The sequence below is a fragment of the Bombyx mandarina genome, chromosome 21 (assembly GCF_030267445.1).
Source record: "Bombyx mandarina strain Sakado chromosome 21, ASM3026744v2".
In the NCBI taxonomy this organism is placed as follows: domain Eukaryota; kingdom Metazoa; phylum Arthropoda; class Insecta; order Lepidoptera; family Bombycidae; genus Bombyx; species Bombyx mandarina.
This window is the reverse complement of record NC_143227.1, coordinates 2,623,884-2,643,055: the sequence shown is the minus strand read 5'-3', so window position 1 is coordinate 2,643,055 and position 19,172 is coordinate 2,623,884. Positions and strand designations below refer to the sequence as shown.

Sequence of the window (19,172 nt, the reverse complement as noted above, 5' to 3'; positions counted from 1 at the left end):
GGTGTGAAGTGGTTACTGGAGCCCATAGACATTTACGACGTAAATGCGCCACCCACCTTGAGATATAAATTCTAAGGTCTCAGTATAGTTACAACGGCTGCCCCACCCTTCAAATCAAAACGCATTACTGCTTCACGGCAGAAATAGGCAGGGGGGTCGTACGTACCCGCGCGGAAGTATCCGCAATTTGTCCGTATGTATCCGTAATTTATAATTTAATTCACTAAGCGAAGGGTTAGAATCGATCCCGCACCACATCTAATAAAGCAAACAACTTAAAAAATCATGTACGTGCATATGAAAGCAGCACGACCTAATTAAAAGATTATATCGAAGGCCGATTTGGGTGAGGTCGTTCCGACCCGTTGAAATTATCGAGTGGCTGCAGAGTCAACACACATAATTGAATCGGCTTGAATAGTGAACGATAAAACTGGACTTTACCTCTATAGGGTTACCAAGTAGAAGGAAAAACATCGTTTGCAGATGGCCCTACAGTGAAGTCGGTTAAGCACAGTCTTAAGTAAATGTCACTTCATTTATAATATAAATAGTTCCGTTGCAACTTTTCTTTTTCGTTTCGAATCGACTTTGTGGGCGTTTGAAAACGAATTCAATCATGGAGAAGTAGGCAACGCGTTTGCCTTCGCACGCTTCAAGGATACGAATATAAAAGGATTTTTTACTTGTTCCTTTTTACGAGATGAAAGAGGTAAATACAATTTGGCATTTCCGAAAACCATAAACTATGTGTCACAGTTTCTGTGACATTGACGTTAGGTACCTCGTGTTGTTATTGCTTTTTGTTTTAAATAAAATGTTAATATTAGACTACACAGCGATATTATTGATTTCCATGAATATTATACAAATGGTATCCATTTTATTTTTATTGCTGCCTATTTTCGATGTTATTACTCTCTCGAAATACATCAAGCAATACAAGGAAATTTTACGAGACAGGCCGCTCTTCAGAACTTTTACCGTAATTTATTGTACGATTATTGCTGTGTATGGAATTTTAGGCCCAACAAGGACGTTGAATAAATACAAAATGCCAAAATTTGTGAAGGACAATGAAACTCCCGAACAAAAAGTTTTACGTATCATTGATTCTACAAACGCTATCAGAAACTACTTACTGTCTGGATTTTCCCTTTGTTTTGTGCTTGTTATTTGGAGGTCGCTTGATTTAATTATATTTTCAGCTAAACTTCATGAGCTGTACGATTTGATGAGAAATTACGATTTAATCGATATCACATTAATGACCGAAGTTGAGGAAAAGCGTGACAATGAATCATGTTTGATTGATGAAACAATATATGAAGATGATAACGTACACTGGCCTTCTATTATAGAACTAAACAAAACAGAGTACAACAGAATACAAGCCTTTCTAAGAGACACTGCTAAAAAACCTGAAGTAGGTAATAAATTTACAAAAGACACAGAGGAATCTCAACCTCAAAATGTAGAACATAAAAATCAACATTGTGAGTGCAACAACTAAAAGCTTATAAAACTATATAATACCAAGAAGAAAATCGTAATCAAAAAAAAGAACTTCAAAGTAAAAACAACAAAAAAAATGATGAACATATTCAGTATTTTTGTAGGGACCTTAATATTCTTTGAAGTGGCATTTATATTGGCGTTATTAAAGCCATTTAAAGAGCCGTATTTTATAAGAGACTTCTGGTGCAACATTCAAGAAAATTCAAACAATGCTTCAAAAGCAGCTGTTGTGCTATTACTTTTCATGATGTTCAATACGTTATTGGAAATTTTCTCTGAGAAAAAATACTACGATAGCTTATTAAATCGAATCAAAGACGAGAGATTGATATTAAATTTTTATTTAAGCAAAATGACCGTGAGCTACATTTGCTTGTTTATGAGCTTTTATTTATTAATTTTAATCGAAAGATTAACTCATTTTTTTATTACTATCGCCCGACTATTGGAGTTTGAGCTGATGTGCCGTCATGCGATATTGACTCGAGAAAGTGCGCAGGAATCATCGAGTTCGACTATATTAACGACGAAAGATGATCTTTGAGTAACTAAGTATACGTAAAGCTATGTTTTGTAAAATTCCTCTTCATTCGGCAACGCGAAGGCACTTACATTCGTACCTATTTGCATATTGTAACCGACTTGATGTTCCCATATGTTTATATTTTTCCAAAAATATCTTAATTTTGATACCGTTTTTTCTAAATATGATTAAGATGTGAATAAAATCTTAAATTGTATTTTTGTTGCTTATAAATCTTAATAAGGCGGATGTTTGTCTTTAACCATTTAAATTGATACCTAACGTCAATATAGACGTGGTTTAATTTAAATAAAATAATAATAAATACTTGATCTTTCATTTTAAAACTAGTTTTAAACGCATCTTTTTTTCTCCGTGCTTCCATTTTTACATTACTGTAAGAGTCATCCTACTAGTTCTACGCTCAATATATATATATATATACCCGGCAGGCTGGTTCTGGTTCACCGGGGTATTCCGGGACACTAGTTTGGGGGGCTAAACGGCTGTCATACCGAGACGCTGACGTTTCCGAACCTTCGATTCGCCTCGAAGGTTTCGTCGGCCGGGCTTGGGGGCCGGCATGGGGTGAGCTGCGCTGTCTGGTTGTAGTGTTGACCGCAGTACCCCCCTTACTTCATCCGGATTCTAGCCTTGGAGGGGATCAGACGCTTGGGCGAAGGTTGCAGGAAAGTCGTTTAGTGGGTAGGGTCCTAAAATTCCTTGGGCCCGAGGTTCGCAGTCGCAGACTAGTACCACGTAGCTCGCGCGCCTACTAGTTACGACGAACTGGCAGGAGGTTCTTCCCCCGGCGCGAAAAAAAAAACAAAAAAGGTGAGGCAAAATTGCTACTTTCCAAAAACTAGCGTCAAAGCTACAATTTTTCTTCTAATGATCTATGTTTGGATGTGTATTCGATATCCCAGTCTATTTTTCAATGAAACAAGGAATTATGCAGTAAAGAGCTTAGTCAACTTACTAGCTTATTCACAAAACAGCAGTTTCTAGATGAGGGTATCAGGAAACAAACTTTCTGAGCTATTAACACTTTACGAGTTTTGCCATTCGAAGAACGATTCCTAATTTATTCTTCATTAATTCTATTTATAATTTGAATAAACAAAAGGCGAAATTAACCCTGACTATTTTTTTGGCAAGGAGCTGAATCTACTAGAAGATGCCTGCCGATGAGTAAAGCTATTTATGTGATTTTTAGCCTATTATATATCGTAAGGCGAAATATTTATACAAATCTCTCACATGTGACAAAATGACACGCAATAGTCTCGCCAATTTCCCATAGATGACAAACTTCCTGTTTATAAATTAATCCTAAATTCAACATTTCGAAGTAAGACGTAATTTCAAATTACAGTACTGGATTTTTTTAGTAAATAGCTCGAATACAAACTCAAGATATATTCATTTTGAATTTTAAAAAAAAACGACAAAATTTTCTTCTCTACACTCATAATCACGTCATGTCAGTGTCAATATAATTTATTATTTTTCAAAATGTAGAAATTTTCATCAAAAATAAAACTAATAATGCCCTAATATGAAAGATAATAAAGAATGGACCCCAGCTGCATCATTCTTAGTTGCATTCTGTTCCTACAAATGATCCTGTTGTTGGGTATGCTAAATCCTATTTACGATGTCCGAGTCGTCACCCACAATATCAACTGTTTCACTAAATATTTTAAGAAGTACTACATAATGGGAATTTTCGCTTATTTTGCTACTATCATCTACCATGGCATGTACATTCCTCTTCAGAACATCATACGGCTGATATTTTCTAAAAACATTTACGAGGTCGAAAAACTAATCTTGCTGAGTCGTGTCGAAAAGAACTATATAATTGCTGGGTTCTCTCTGTTCTTATTGGTCGTAACTTTCGCGGTAAAAGCTTTGCTTTCGTACACGGCAAGTCTGGCTGAAATATGCAGAAGGAGCGAACCTTTGGTGCTCTCTCCGGGGTCGATGAAAGAGAAAAAAATGATTTCAAACGAAAACATACTAGCCAATTTGCTACGCGTCAAAAGGTCTATTTCGTATGAGACTATTATGTTTGCGAACGACATGAGAGAACAATTTAAGACTATGATCAAGAGCATGGATACGCCGCAGAGTCAAGAGCCCCTTTCTAGTATCGTGGAGTCTACGAATGGTTACGTACCATGATTGACGTGTAACTTTTCCCAATAAAACTTATTGTTTTCCAATTTATATTCTTTCTTGAGCAGTGTTTCTTTGCGAAAATATTGGATAGCGCGACGGCAAGTATTTGGGAATTCTTGAGAATTACACAGGGGCGATGCGGTGAGAAATATAGGAAAAGAGACGATAAAAATAAAACTCGACTACACAAGCAAAGGGGAAGAAAAATGTCGAATAGGAATGCCTGGAGTTCGAGAAAAGGGAACGTGTATACATTAGAAGGCTGAAATGTTTTCTGTTGAATTGACTATAACATTAGATGTGCTTGTAGAGGAACGTACAATAGAATGATTATTGCATACAAATACAATACAAAGTTACTTTGTACGAATATGTAGTTTGGATAATGTCTGTTGTGAGCATTTTACATTCAATCTTTTAACGTGAATTGAATATATCAGGCCAAATGACTCGTTTCACCAATTTCATATGTAACAAGTGAAATAAATATTATAAAAGTAAAATCAGTGATTTCAAGCATTTGATATTGAATTTTATTTATTGAAACGTTGTTCAACATTAATACATTTGACATTATTGTTTATGTCAGATAAATACATGATCAATTCTACAAACTTGCATACGTCTCGTCATGTCTTATGCAAGTGTAGTGCTTGCTCACGCGACCCGCATGGACATAAACCCTCTTCAGGTAATCAAAGCCGTTGCTTCAGGAAAACCGTAGAAGCACTGTGGTACGTGAGCGACGTCGATCTTCACGACGACTTAAACATAGAACCGATACGTATGTATACATTAAAAAAAAAACAGAATGCTACTTTGAAAGAGCGGTGCGACACGATAGCCCTCTAATCATGGCCGCTAATTAAACATCCAACCCAGGCGACGGGACATCGCAAAGCCACCATCGCCCGAAATATGTCTTGTAGGACCCCTGAATCCACTCTCGGTGCTTTTTGATTATTGAAGCACCGGTCACCATCCTCGTCAAGTTCATCGACGAATAGTTTGGCAAGCGAACTATTCCATAGGCGCAGAACACTGACTTTCGCACCGGATCTTCTCGAGTGTCGAGTCGAGTGAAAAAAATACCACGTTAGATGTTGTATGTCAATCGCATTGAATTTTTTAGATGAAAATAGTTTAAAGAGTCGCAAGGCACAATTTTCCTTGAAACTTTTACACAGTGCTAAAGCTACCGGAGAAGTGGTATGTGTTTTACTGCGTCCAGTAACGGGAATTAATAGCTTGAATTCCTGAGCTACGTAAGGGTTTTCTGGATGAGGGATTTTCGAATTTTATTACTGTGCCTATGTAGAAAGAGGATCGGAGTTTATAAGGCGATTTGTGCGCCCCAGTTCCATCTATCTTGAAAGTCAAATTCAGACAGCGGATTAGGACTAGCGAAATCAGTTTCTTCAGAGCTAATCAAGTTCCATAATATGATAAGAATATTAATTAGATTTTTCTATTATAGAAAATGTATGTATGTACGTACGTACTAATGGGATTTTTCTTATTATTGCTTAGGTGGGTGGACGAGCTCACGGCCTACCTGGTGTTAAGTGGTTACCGGGGCCTATAAACATCTGCAACGTAAGTGCCGCCACCCACCTTGAGATATGAGTTCTAAGGTCTCAGTATATTTACAAAGGCTGCCCCGCCATTCAAACCGAAACGCATTACTGCTTCACTCACAAGAGGTCCTACCACCAATAATTACGCAAATTATAATATTGCGTGTTAAGTTTTGATTACACGGTATTATTCCTTTACTGTGGAACTCAATCGTGAACATTTGTTGAGTACGTATTTCATTAGAAAAATTGGTACCCGCCGACGGGATTTGAGCACCGGTGCATCGCTAGATACGAATGTACCGGACGTCTTATCCTTTAGGCCACGATAACCTGAAAATATACTGAGATTTTTGTTTGCAATTCCATCATAAACCTAATATTGATTAATATTAATTATTATTATTATTGATATTACTAATTCATGATTCGTTAGTCGTCAATTGTTACAGTTTATTTTTATTCATTGGGATTAATCTTAAGCCGTACCCATAATTTAGACTGTAAACATTTCTCAATTTATGCATCCGTCTACCTCTATGGTACGTCTAGCCTCGACCTGCCCTTCTTTTTTGTTCACCTTTTGGCGATAATCGCCCCGCAGAAATCTATCAAAAATATAGGATCAGCACACCGCCATGGTGATAATTTGCAAAGATTTAGTTTTTTCCCACTAGTTTGGGCCATCACTTGCCTTAAGACATTAGGTCGAACACTTATAATATTATAACTGCTATCGTACCCTTCGAACTAAAATACATTCTTCACTTTATGCTTTTTTATTGCCTTTATGGGCAGATGAGCATACGGCCCATCTGATGTTACCGTCCGGTGGTTACCGTCGCTTATGGACGCCAGCAATGCCAGCCGAGTCGTTGCCTACCATAAAAGATTGAGAGATTAACTTAATTAATCTAAAACACTACAAAAAGTCTGTTTAAATTATGTAGATTTTAATATACAGAAGAAGTGTTGACCCCACACTCGACCCACTTCATAAGTCAAAGCGGTTTTGCGCAAACATAAACACATAGCAGGCATACACACAAGGCAATTACCTCTATCGAGTATACAGCATGAGATTTATTTTATCTCGTGATATCTTCGTAAGGACCCTTCCGTTGGTCGGCGTGCGAACCAAATAGGAACCGCGAACGCGTGTTTGAGTGGGTCCCAATTATTGAGTGAAAGCGTTTGATTTAATATTTATTTGTGAAGAGTGATACTACGAAATGTATCATGATTTATTCTTTTGATCCGCTTTCAGACTACGCTACAATATAATAGCATACAGTATATAGCTCATAGCACAGCAATATCGCGCTCTACACATTGTTATAGACACGTTCACACTGTACTGTACTATGTATTATTGGCTAAGTATAGACTGCTACACTATACGGCACTATAGTATAGTCTGAAAGCGGCTTTAATCTAGGAATTCGATCATTGTCCGGAGATTATCATATCAGATGATGCTTCATACTTTGATACTATTCCAACCGCAACTTATATTGCTGTTATATTACAAGTTGCTTTATTTTCTAATTAACCCCATACTGATTCTTACTTGATACGTGAATGTATCTTACCGAATGGTCGTTAGAAAGTTCTTGAGGTAAGCAAAATTTTTGTTATAATGAAACTAATCTATATTATACTGTCACAACCTTAACCATGAACAATTACAACTTTCAGTAACTTACCTAAAACAACATAAGAAAATATAAGCAAATCCCATCATGCTAAGTAGCTAGATCTAAGTAAAACTGCTAATACATTTCTGTTAAAATTTTCTCCATAGCAAATTACGCAAATATAAAATTAAATGCTATATTATAAAAAGTCCAAAATTTCAGATCCATTTCGCTTTTTCCAGTAACTTAAGCCAACCGAACTCGAGCTCTTTTCTCGATAAAACTCAGATATATTCTTTTCAAAGGAAATCCTTTGATCTGACCGACCGTAATACTACGCACACACACGTACATTGTCTAGCTGTTATTTTATATAAGAATGATTTATTTCATCGACTCCTGCCTATTCAAGCATTGATACATCATAATAACAGAGCTCTTCAACTTGTGATAAAGTTTTACTAACGTTTGTTTTAATCTATTGCATAGCTTTTATCGCGTGCTTTGAGCGCGTCGACCGAATCAAGAAATTCCGTAACGAAAATAAAACCTAATACCCCCCACTCCGCCTATCATGTACATGTACATCAATACATTCACACGTTGCGAAATTCAAAATCAAATTCAAAATCATTTATTTCAACTTAGATGTCAGTATGACACACTTGTTGAATGTCAAAATACAAATAACAATGTTAACTCTACCACCGTTTCCAAAAAAAGCCACAGTCCTGAGAAGAACCGGCGAAACAAACTAAGCGGCCTTTTTTTTTTTTCTCAAATATTTTCTTTTTTTTAAATAAATAAAAATATTTACAATAAAAGAAAAAACAAATTACAATTAAAAAAATTATAATAATAATGAAAAATGAAAAGGCCAGGAGCGAGCGCCTCATTCCCACGTAGTGCCATCTAGCAAATAATCCTTAACTTTATAATATGCCTTGTTGCACAAACGTTCCTTAACAAATTTCTTAAATCTATGAACAGGTAATAATTGAACGTTTAGTGGGATCTTGTTGAAAAGCTGTACACCCAGACCCCTAAAAGAGTTGCTTATTTTCTTAATTCGAGCCGCCGGCAACGCGCTTGTGTAGTGTTTGTGAATAAGCGCGCGACGTGACTTCGCACTGCATGCGCATCACGAAAAGTCTCCCATCTCTCTCTCGCGCGGTCTAGCTTATGAGTGTGAAGGGGACAGTTAATGTTTTGCTTTTGTTAATGTTCATAAATATAGCGTGGTCTCATTTTATTATTATTCTAATATTAAATTACAATTGCGTAAGTTGATAAAAAATGCTATGCAATAGCGTTACCGCGGCAGTCCCCGAGTGCCACACGTGTTTTTATATGTTTTTCAATTGTTGAAATAAAATTAAATTATACAATCGTGACTTGTTTATTATTTATCCGCAATCCGCACGGAAGATAGAAGAACTTGGTGTTAAAACGTTATCTGCGCCAAATAAATCATAACATACGTGAAACCATCTTCCATTACAGGCATCTATATGTCTTAGCAAGTCTTCTTTTTTTCAAGTATACTAAAATAAGCATAATAATAATAGAAATGAAATACTAATTAAGACAAGGGTAGAATGTATGAAAGCAAAAAGAATAAAATTCGGATATTTGAAATATTCAAACACAGCTTTACTTTATTTTCATAATTTACAGAAAGTATAAATAATTAGATAGTTAGGTACAGATAGGTATTAGAAAGTACATGGAAAGGCAAACATTCTTATTAGCTCTAAAATGATGCTGTTTTTGTTTCTTAAATTTTACCACCCTTAGCAAAGTACCTTTCAATCTTCAAACATAATTTGTGCTCACTCAACTATTCACAAAGTACATAATTAAAACAGCGACTGCATAATATAAATAAAGTGAACACAGATGAAAGAAATCAAAAGAATATGGAATTTCTTTTTTTTTTTGTTCCATTTGAATAATTATTTAAATTTTTGGGGGGAACAAGAATGTTTTAGCTTATGATGTTCCATTTTATTACCTTAGAAGAGCAGACGAGAACACGGACCACCGAATGGCTATGAGAACTCACATTGCGATAAGGTTTTAACTGTAGTGTAGTGGGATATTACCCTTTAAACTTAAAGGTTTGAATGTTTTATTACAGAAATAGACAAGACGATGGTAATTACACATGTGGGCTCACAATACGATGCTTAATGAATAGTTCAAAACCATAGGTAAGGATTTATGATTTTATTACTGAGTTCAATAATCTGTGTGAGTTCAAATATCAGTCTTATTCTTCCTATGGCTATTTTTGGTCAATAATATTATTACTAATTAAACTTTTTTAAATTATGTTCGATGGCTTTGATAACATTCTCTAAAGTCCTAATTATATATATGTATACTAGCTGACCCGGCAAACATTGTTTTGCCATATATAAGATTTCTAGGGAATTTCTAGTGTAGAAAAAAAATGGAACTTATTGTAAGTGTGTAAAGATGTGGTAAATGAGTGAAAGAGGTATGTAGTGCTGTGAACGATGAGGGAATATATAATAAAAATAACAAAACCTCATTCAACCACATAATACCTCATTATAACAAAAAAAATATGTCAAAATAAAAAAAAATATGTTAGGGGTGGACAACCCTAATCACTTAGGGGTATGAAAAATAGATAGTAGCCGATTCTCAGGCGTACTGAATATGCATAAAAAATTTCATGAGAATCGGTCAAGCGGTTTCGGAGGAGTATGGGAACGAACATTGTGACACGAGAATTTTATATATTAGATTAATATTAAAATATCAAAAATAAATCAAAAAAATAAAAAATAATACATACTTATTACTAACCAGAAACTCGCATATGAAAAAGAATCTCGCGTCGTTACGTATTCCACACTAGTTCAAAGTATAAGTGTTTTAACCCGAAGAGCCATAGTACTGGAAAATCTGCCCGAGACGGCGTAATATAAAGTCGCCGAGGTGGAAACGAGACAGATATACTGGTCCTGCTAATAGCCTCGGGCGTTCGAGCCAAAGGCTCTCTCGTAAATAAATGAGCGAATGTATGCGTGTATATATATATTTTTTATATTTTTTCTTGGCTCTGGGAACACATATCCAAGGCGCAAGCCAGCTAACATTTTGTTTACGACGGCCGTAATGCGTGAACTAGGTTAGTTCTGTGTACTAAGCTACTGTTATGGGTTTTGTTTAAACAGTTTTTCATCTGGCTTCAATAAATACAGTTTGCAACTTAATTGTAGAACAAATTAAATAGACCGTGACTTATAAATACAACAATTTGGACAGTGATACATAATAACAATGATTTCGTTCTAGAAATGATTCGTAACGTCAGAAATAACATAATCTATATATTAATACGTGAAGCAAAAACTTTGTATCCCTTTTTACGAAAATTGCGTGGACCGAGGAGTATGAAATTTGTCACACTTATAGAGAATATAGAGAAGAAGTGCACAATGCTAATATTTTTTTTAAATAATGCATAACAGATACATTAAATCAATAAAGAAAACATTACACACCTACATACCATGTATTTGACGCACACACGCATGCATACTATTTATTGTCAAACTTTTATTCTTGATGTCTGTTGTCAAATTGAGAATAGATTAAATATTGTTTGTCTTTGTTAATATTTTTTTATAGTGTAGCTTTGGCGAAATTTGTGACTATAGAAATATAAAATACAATCATAATAGTGTACAAACTTACAATTACAATTAATTATAGTCGAATTTTGACTACTGCGGGACCTCTAGTGACAGTAAAAACGCATTTTCAAATCGTAAATGTAGTTTGTCATTGAAAGTACCTATATAAAATTGTCCTAAAAAAATCGATGTTGATAGTCTTAATTAAAATAAGTATTAAAAATTAAATATTTTGTGTTTCATATTATGTAATATTAGGTATATGTAATCTAAACGTGTATTAAATTTTTAATTAAACATTCGTGGCGATTTTTATCAGCAACAAATATGATTAATATTCAAATGCTATAATATAAAAATCTGAGGATTACCTCAGATTTTTATATATACACCGACATTAATCGGTGACGATACCGTCGTCTCATTATTTCCATGAAACTACTTAGTTCGTACTATTTAGAATCACTGCACTCAGTTTAGTGCTCTTGTTTTTCTCCACCTTATTCCACTAGGTGGGGTCGGTAGAGCTAATTTTTCTCTTACACTCTCTTCTATCAGCCGTCATCTCAACATTCACTCCTCTCTCTCTCTCATATCGTCATTCACACACTCCACCCATGTCCTTCTTCGGTCGACCTCTTCCCCCTCTACCTTGCACTACCATTTCCATACATCTCCTAGTCACATGCATCTCCTCTCTACGCTTTACATGTCCATACCACGTTAACCGTCCGCTCTTTAATTTGTTAACTACCGGGGCTATTTTCACACTTCCTCTTAGTGCATTTCCAAAAACTTTTTTAGCCTCGTATCATTCAGCTTTGGAACGGACTACCCTCTACCGTGTTTTAAAAACGCTATAAGATGCTTATTTATAAGCGTGATTTGAGATTTGAGGGAAGTCTTGTGCGGTAAGTAGCGACTTAGTGCCTTTAGTATTGCTCACAATGAGCAACGGTCACTATTTATCCTGGGGTGATGGGGTGAGTCGTGTAATACCTTACTAAGACTATTAAAGATTGTCTTCTTCATCTGTTTAAGTTTTCGATACATTTTCCATTTGTAACTTAAATATAAATGGACACTAAACGTCTTCTGTGAAATACAAAATTTATACATCTAACGCGCGTTTACTGGTAGTCATTTTGTGAGTCCGCACGGGTAAGTACCACCGCCCTGCCTATTTCTGCCGTGAAGCAGTAATGCGTTTCGGTTTGATGGGTGGGGCAGCCGTTGTAACTATACTGATACCTTAGAACTCATATCTCGATGTGGGTGGTGGCATTTAGGTTGTATATGTCTATGAGTTCCAGTAACCACTTAACACCAGATAGGCTGTGAGCTGGTCCACCCACGTAAGCAATAAAAAAAAATAGCGCGTGTTTATTTCAGACATGTTCTGACCCCATTGTTGCTTGGTGGTGGGGGTGGATGTTTTTGTAATTCCTGACCGTAAAACGTTGGTGCTTGGTCCATCCTTAAGGGGACAGCGTGGATGTTGGTTAAGTTAAGTTTGTGACAAAACTATCTATACTAATATTATAAAACTGAAGAGTTTGTTTGTTTGAACGCGCTAATCTCAGGAACTACTGGTCCGATTTGATAAATTATTTCAGTGTTAGATAGCCCATTTATTGAGGAAGGCTTTAGGCTATATAACATCACGGTAAGGCCAATACAAGTGGAGCAACAATAACGAATGTTTCAAAATAGGGGTTTAAATAGCTCCTTAACATTCTATAATTCAACAATATTTTCACTTTCTACGCAAATGAAGTGGGGGTAAAATTCAGCGTTATGCCAAAGTAACTATTCCACGCGGACGGAGTCGCGGGCAAAAGCTATAATAGTTTTTTATAAAATTTGACAATCATGTCGTCACTTAATTTGAGCTATGAGCTAACTTTGAGCTAGCTTATGATCATCAAATTATCACGTATCGATGACGTGGAAGGCGTTTAGACCTGAGTATTTTCACTATATTTAATTTAAACAGGTGTCAGGGCCCCAAGAACATTTCCGTTAAGTCCCCGTGGATCTTATGGCACAAGATATTGATTGTGCATGATGATAGCTTATGATGGTATTTTGGCATTGCTGACGTCCATGAGGGACGGTAACAGCTTATCATCAGTTGGGCCGTATGCTCGTCTGCCTAAAATGGTAGTAAAAAATTATAAAAAAGTGCATTTTCGTAGATAAATCGCTTCAGTTCGTGCCACGTTCCACATCCTTGTTACAGAAAACGAATGCTCGCAAGGTCCGAGGGCCGATATGTCTGTAATAACCTTAAATTATTAATGTTTATTCGAGTATTTACTTCCCCTCGCTGAAAGTACGACTTCAGCGCCTGCGAAAGTTTCGTTTCCGCTTGTATTATTTTTATGATTTCTGTATATTTTAGTGAAGCACAAACGTGTTTGGATTTTGTATAAAGGTCGGATATAGATATGTTTATTGGCGTATGATCTTCTGAGGTATGGCCTTAAGTGTATGTGTGTGCGTGTAAGCTGAAGTCCATGGGCGACGGTAACCACTCATCATTATGTGGGCCGTATGCTCATATGTCTACAAGTGCAATCTTTTTTTTTTTAGTACTTGGCTTAGACAGACGTCCCCACGCTCTAGCTTATGTTCATATTAGAGCTAATAAGGTAATGTAAAAAAAAACCAAAATATTAACATGAAAATCAAATAAATCACATAAAATTGCTTCTTTTTATATACGATAAATTGGCACACACGAGATCAAAACCATACGTATCCAATAACACTCATTATATCCAATAAAAATGTTAACTCAAATATTATACTATATTTTGAGGTATAAGGCTGAAAAACGATATAATAAAGATCTCCAACAGAACTTTGGCGTTTAAACGGATACATTATATACTAAATAAAACGTTTAAAAATATTCATTCGCGAACAATTTACTAAAAGTCCATTACCGGCTTTGTATACACCATCTTAAAACACCGTATCTCATTTATGTAATTCAGAATGTTTTAATGAATGCCTCTGCGTCGCATCCAGAACTTTATCTCCCGCTGTAGGCTCTGTTTATGTTAATTTTTGGGCCAAAACACAGCATTATGCAAAGGCAACACCTCATATATTTTTACGATACGACTTTTAATGTTCGGTACAGCGCAAACCTTTGCATTTTGTGGCCGTAGCGAAAATCTATTTACGCAGAGTCAACTGCAAATTATAGAGTCGAAACGTGCCGCGAAAAAATTACGCGGCTTTGATTCTATTACGATGCTATGATATTATGATCAGTCAACAGCTAATCATTGATTAAAACGATTCGCTGATACGGAACTTCAGTTTGGAATTTCATTTGGATATTGAGCGGTTAAAACGCTAATTTCGTCTGCTGTAAAACTAATGAGTGACTCTCGAAGTATAAGTTACTTAAATGTGGAATGAAAAAAATGAAAGATTCTGCTTTTCATATTTCACTATCAATCGGCATGTCCATTATATTCAAAAATAATACTGTTGTGTTCTATAGCTTGTTTATCTATTGAGTTAAATCCATTGAGTCGAAACTTGTGCGGTTATTTTGATACATGTGTATAAGTTGCCGTTAGAGTAAATGGAGCGTGAGTCATTTCAGCAAAAATTTCATTAAATTAATGTATTTTCTTATTTATAATGTGTATTTAGATTTGAATCGGTTAGACGAAATTTCCGAGAGTTGGCGTTCCTATTGTCAGGATCTATACAAAAACCCATCATCTATTACTTCAAGTAATGTACCCGCCATCGATTGTGTGGATAGAGAGCCGAATATTCTTCGAGCTGAGATTGTGGCTGCTTTGCGCTCGCTGAAAAATGGGAAAGCACCTGGCCCTGACTTGATATCAGCGGAAATTCTGAAGGTGCTAGGTGATAACGGAATTACTGCTCTGCACTCCATCTGCAACAAAGTGTGGGCGGATGGTGTGTGGCCTAGTGACTGGACTAGGTCGATTATTCTTCCCTTGCACAAAAAAGGCTCAACGAAGCAATGTGATAACTACCGCACGCTTGCACTCATCTCCCACGCCAGCAAGATCTTACTTTACATACTGAACAACCGGATTCGTTACTACCTGGACCAACAGGTTCCGCAAGAACAAGCCGGTTTTGTGAAGGGAAGAGGCACGCGTGAGCAAATTCTTAACGTGAGGCAGCTAATCGAGAAGGGTCGCGAATACAACGTTCCATTCATCATGTGTTTCATCGACTACAGCAAGGCTTTTGATTGTGTCAACTGGAGTTCCTTGTGGAAGGTATTGAATGTTCTTGGTGTACCCAATCATCTGATAGTGCTGGTACAGAGCCTGTATATCTACAGTCAGGGAGTTGTCAGAATCGATGAAGCTGTGTCCCAACCGTTCTGTTTTGGAAAAGGTGTCCGGCAAGGTTGCATACTGTCACCTATACTTTTTAATGCATATGGAGAATACATCATGCGGCAGACTTGTGAAGATTGGTCGGGAGGTGTGCGCATTGGTGGAGCTCATATTACAAATCTCCGATATGCCGATGACACGACCCTGCTAGCTGCAGACGAATCTGAAATGTCTCTTTTCTTCAGCAAAATGGAACGTATCAGCAACAGCCTAGGCCTCTCCATAAATAGATCAAAAACGAAATTAATGGTGGTGGATCGTGCAAATGTTCTAAGATTGAGTGGGGCGCTTGGATTAGAGGTTGTAGACGAATTCGTGTATCTCGGGTCCTGCATCAGCAACAAAGGCTCATGTGAAACTGACGTGCGCCGACGTATCGGAATGGCTAAAAGTGCGATGTCTCAGCTACAGAAGATCTGGAAGAATAGAGGGATAGGCCTGAAAACTAAAACCAGACAGGTGCGGACTCTTGTTTTCTCTATCTTCTTGTATGGAGCTGAGACATGGACGTTGAAAGCAGCAGACCGAATGCGCATCGATGCTTTCGAAATGTGGTGTTGGAGACGCATGCTAAGAATTCCGTGGACAGCCTTCCGGACTAACGTGTCGATATTGAAGCAACTGGGCATCAAAATCAGACTGTCTACTGTATGTCTGAAGCGGATCCTCGAATATTTTGGTCACATTGCGAGGAAAGACGGCGATAACCTGGAAAAACTTATGATCACAGGGAAAGTTGAAGGCAACAGATCTAGAGGCCGCAGCCATACTCGTTGGTCCGATCAGATCCGCACCACTTTGGACAGTACAGTGTACAGCGCGCTGCATGGCGCCGTGGACAGGGGAAAGTGGAAAAAGATCCTAAGATTGAAGCTCATGGGTGATGGTGGTCACGACCCTCAGACATGAGGAGCACGACTCGAGGAGGAGGAGATTTGAAATTGTCTCAAATTTTTTTTAAGCTATACTTCTTTAGGCTCATTATGAAAAATTGATGAGAGTGAAATTTTACGATGCGCGCGCACCGTGACACTAAATTAACAGAATGAAGTTGCCCACTAAATCGCTCATTACAATATGACCGACGTAACTTGGCGAGTCTGAATATAGCCGCAGGTGAACTTTCCGAACCGTACCGAGAATTACCGAATTTATACGATGTCAAGAAAAGGGATGTCCAATATGCGTGTTTGAGGATGTTGTTTAATCGATTTTTTTTCAAATTGATTAAAATTTAAATGAAAATAAATAAATAAATTTAATAAAAATAAAGTATAACTTCTTACGCGCGTACATAAGTACACGCACCCTTTTTTAAGTTAACCAGTTGGTATTGTGATAAGCACAGTGGTTCCACCATTCGGTGTTATATAATTACCGCAGATCAATAAAATCTACATCCCATTGTATTAAACTGATCCTGGATATTTCACTTCGGGGGGAAAATCTGAAAAATGGTGGCCAACCAAAATATATAAAACAACTTACCAGCGATTTTCAACTCAAAGATAAGTTTTACAAAGAAGGAGATAGTTAATAATGTGTCTCAAAACCTAATGAAAGCAGTGCTTTACCATTTAAAAGGCATAGAAAACCGAGTAAATACGTCCGTTCACTCACTGCTGCCCACACCAGAGGTCTCTCTACAATCACTTACATTTCTACAAATGACATCCTTCCTCCAATGTGCTTAGCAGACGTTACAAATGTAAGTTGACAAATGGATGAATCAGGGCGGTCACCTATTGTACTATGGCAGCGGTCGACGACATGACTTACCATGTCAGCTTGGAAAAATAATTTCCTTGACTTTTGTCACGAGAAAAAAATGTCTTGTGCTTTATATTCCAAAACTAGTCCAGAGGAATTTTATGAACGTGTATTCTGCATTGTACTAACGTTTGTCCGAATTTTTTGTTTTCAATGCTTATCTAATTTAACAATCTCAAATATTCACAGAAAAGATGTTATTTCTGTATTTTGCATACATCTTAGAAAATAAACTAAAATGGCATTAGTTCCAACGATCTAATGAATTTGTTTGAAATACGGTTCACAGATTATAAAGTAAACGGAATTTGCTAAATGTTCTAAGTGAAATCAACTACTAAAACCTGAGCTTAAATCTAATAATAATAAGTCTCGTGCTACCCCGAAGCTGTGTCCGAGCGAGCTTGCAACAGTTTGATGAGCTTACGAACTTGCCGAAAACTTTGTAAGCAACAGCTTTGGATGTGCCGATAATGGCTTGTTGTTTTACCGAAGGCGGTTCAAACTACAGTTTAAAGATGCGGGTAGAGGGAAAAAATCTGCCACTGAAAACAATGATGTGAATTTGATGACTTATTTTTGAACTTATGAATTTTAATAACGTAAACGACATTCACATTCAGAAAAGACAAAGTAGCTTTTTAAGAGGAATAAACAAGACTGATAATGAAAGCAAATAACACACAGAATTCTTCGTGTGATTTCTATGAGTTATATTGACTGAGAATCGAAATATGAATTCTGATACATACATTTGAAATTGTAATCATAAAGAAAATATATTATTATCCATATTAAAAAAAGGTCGTAGAATAGTTTTGCATTAAATGTTCATGTTTGAGTATTTTGAACAACGTTTCACTGATCATGTAACATTTTCGAAAACACAATACCCACTTGCTTAATGCTACTTATTACTAATATAATATGTACTAACCAAAACTTCAACACGTATATATTATCTTACCATTGTTTCTCCTTGATTTAATTAAATGTATGTTTCTGAGTTCTAAAGTAAATAAAGAACTTCAAGTATACTTTATGTGGTTTTTACTATGAAATTATCATTATAACTGTCGAAGTGCTGTCAGATTTATGGTCTACCTTAAGGTAAATAAAAAATAAAAACAATAAAAGGTCGCTAAATCTTGTATGAAAAACAGAATATCAGTAATTTTGGGTATAACCGTAGCTCGTAGAGACTATTTACCACCGGATCCAATCTTTGTGAATCGCGTTAGAATCATGATATAAGCAAAGAAAAGGAGACTAGGTGAATGTGACCGAGAAACCCTCATTTTCCAGCTGACATAGAGTACTCTCTCTCACCGAGTACGGTTACTTTGGTAAGTACCTTATTGTTTAGCTCGCAACAAGTGCTACTACCAGTATCATAGATTATCGTAGCGACGTACCCTCGCCCTATAAGTAAGAGCTGATCTATCACTGCTAATCCTCCTGGCTTGCTCGACAGTGGGGGACCTTAGAAGATGACGCTCGACTTGTGAGCCCATCATCTCGAAGGTAGCAGTAGTGCGTGAGGGAACGAGATGTTCTCACTCCTTCTCTTTCTCTTATGTTATCCTTCACAAACCACTTAGTATACAGATATATATACTAAGTGATAACCACTATACTATATGAATACGTAATTCATCAATACTGTTTAAATCTATCGAGACATTTCACTTCACAGTACAGTCACGCCACAGTAACATATAATATGTACCAATTGACATCCGACAAGCCAAACATATGTTCCAGCTAATGACATTAGCGACTTATATTAGGAATAATCCGAATGTAATCCCGATTGATTCGTCCATAATTAACTTAACCTTATGTTGATAGAGGCAAGGTGAGATTTCGCTGAAGCATTTCCACGG

At 36.6% G+C, this 19,172-nt stretch overlaps 2 protein-coding genes across 3 annotated transcripts in view; one reads left to right on the top strand and one right to left on the bottom strand.

Annotated features, from left to right (window-relative positions):
* The window catches only part of nAChRalpha1 (nicotinic acetylcholine receptor alpha1), a 277,216-nt gene that overhangs the window by 242,788 nt on the left and 15,256 nt on the right, over nt 1–19,172 (bottom strand). The gene's annotated exons all lie outside the window — the stretch shown is intronic.
* LOC114241618 (uncharacterized) lies at nt 3,319–4,879 on the top strand. Its single transcript, XM_028172486.2, has one exon. The coding sequence runs from the start codon at nt 3,617–3,619 to the stop codon at nt 4,226–4,228; it is 612 nt and encodes a 203-aa protein (XP_028028287.2). The 5' UTR covers nt 3,319–3,616; the 3' UTR covers nt 4,229–4,879.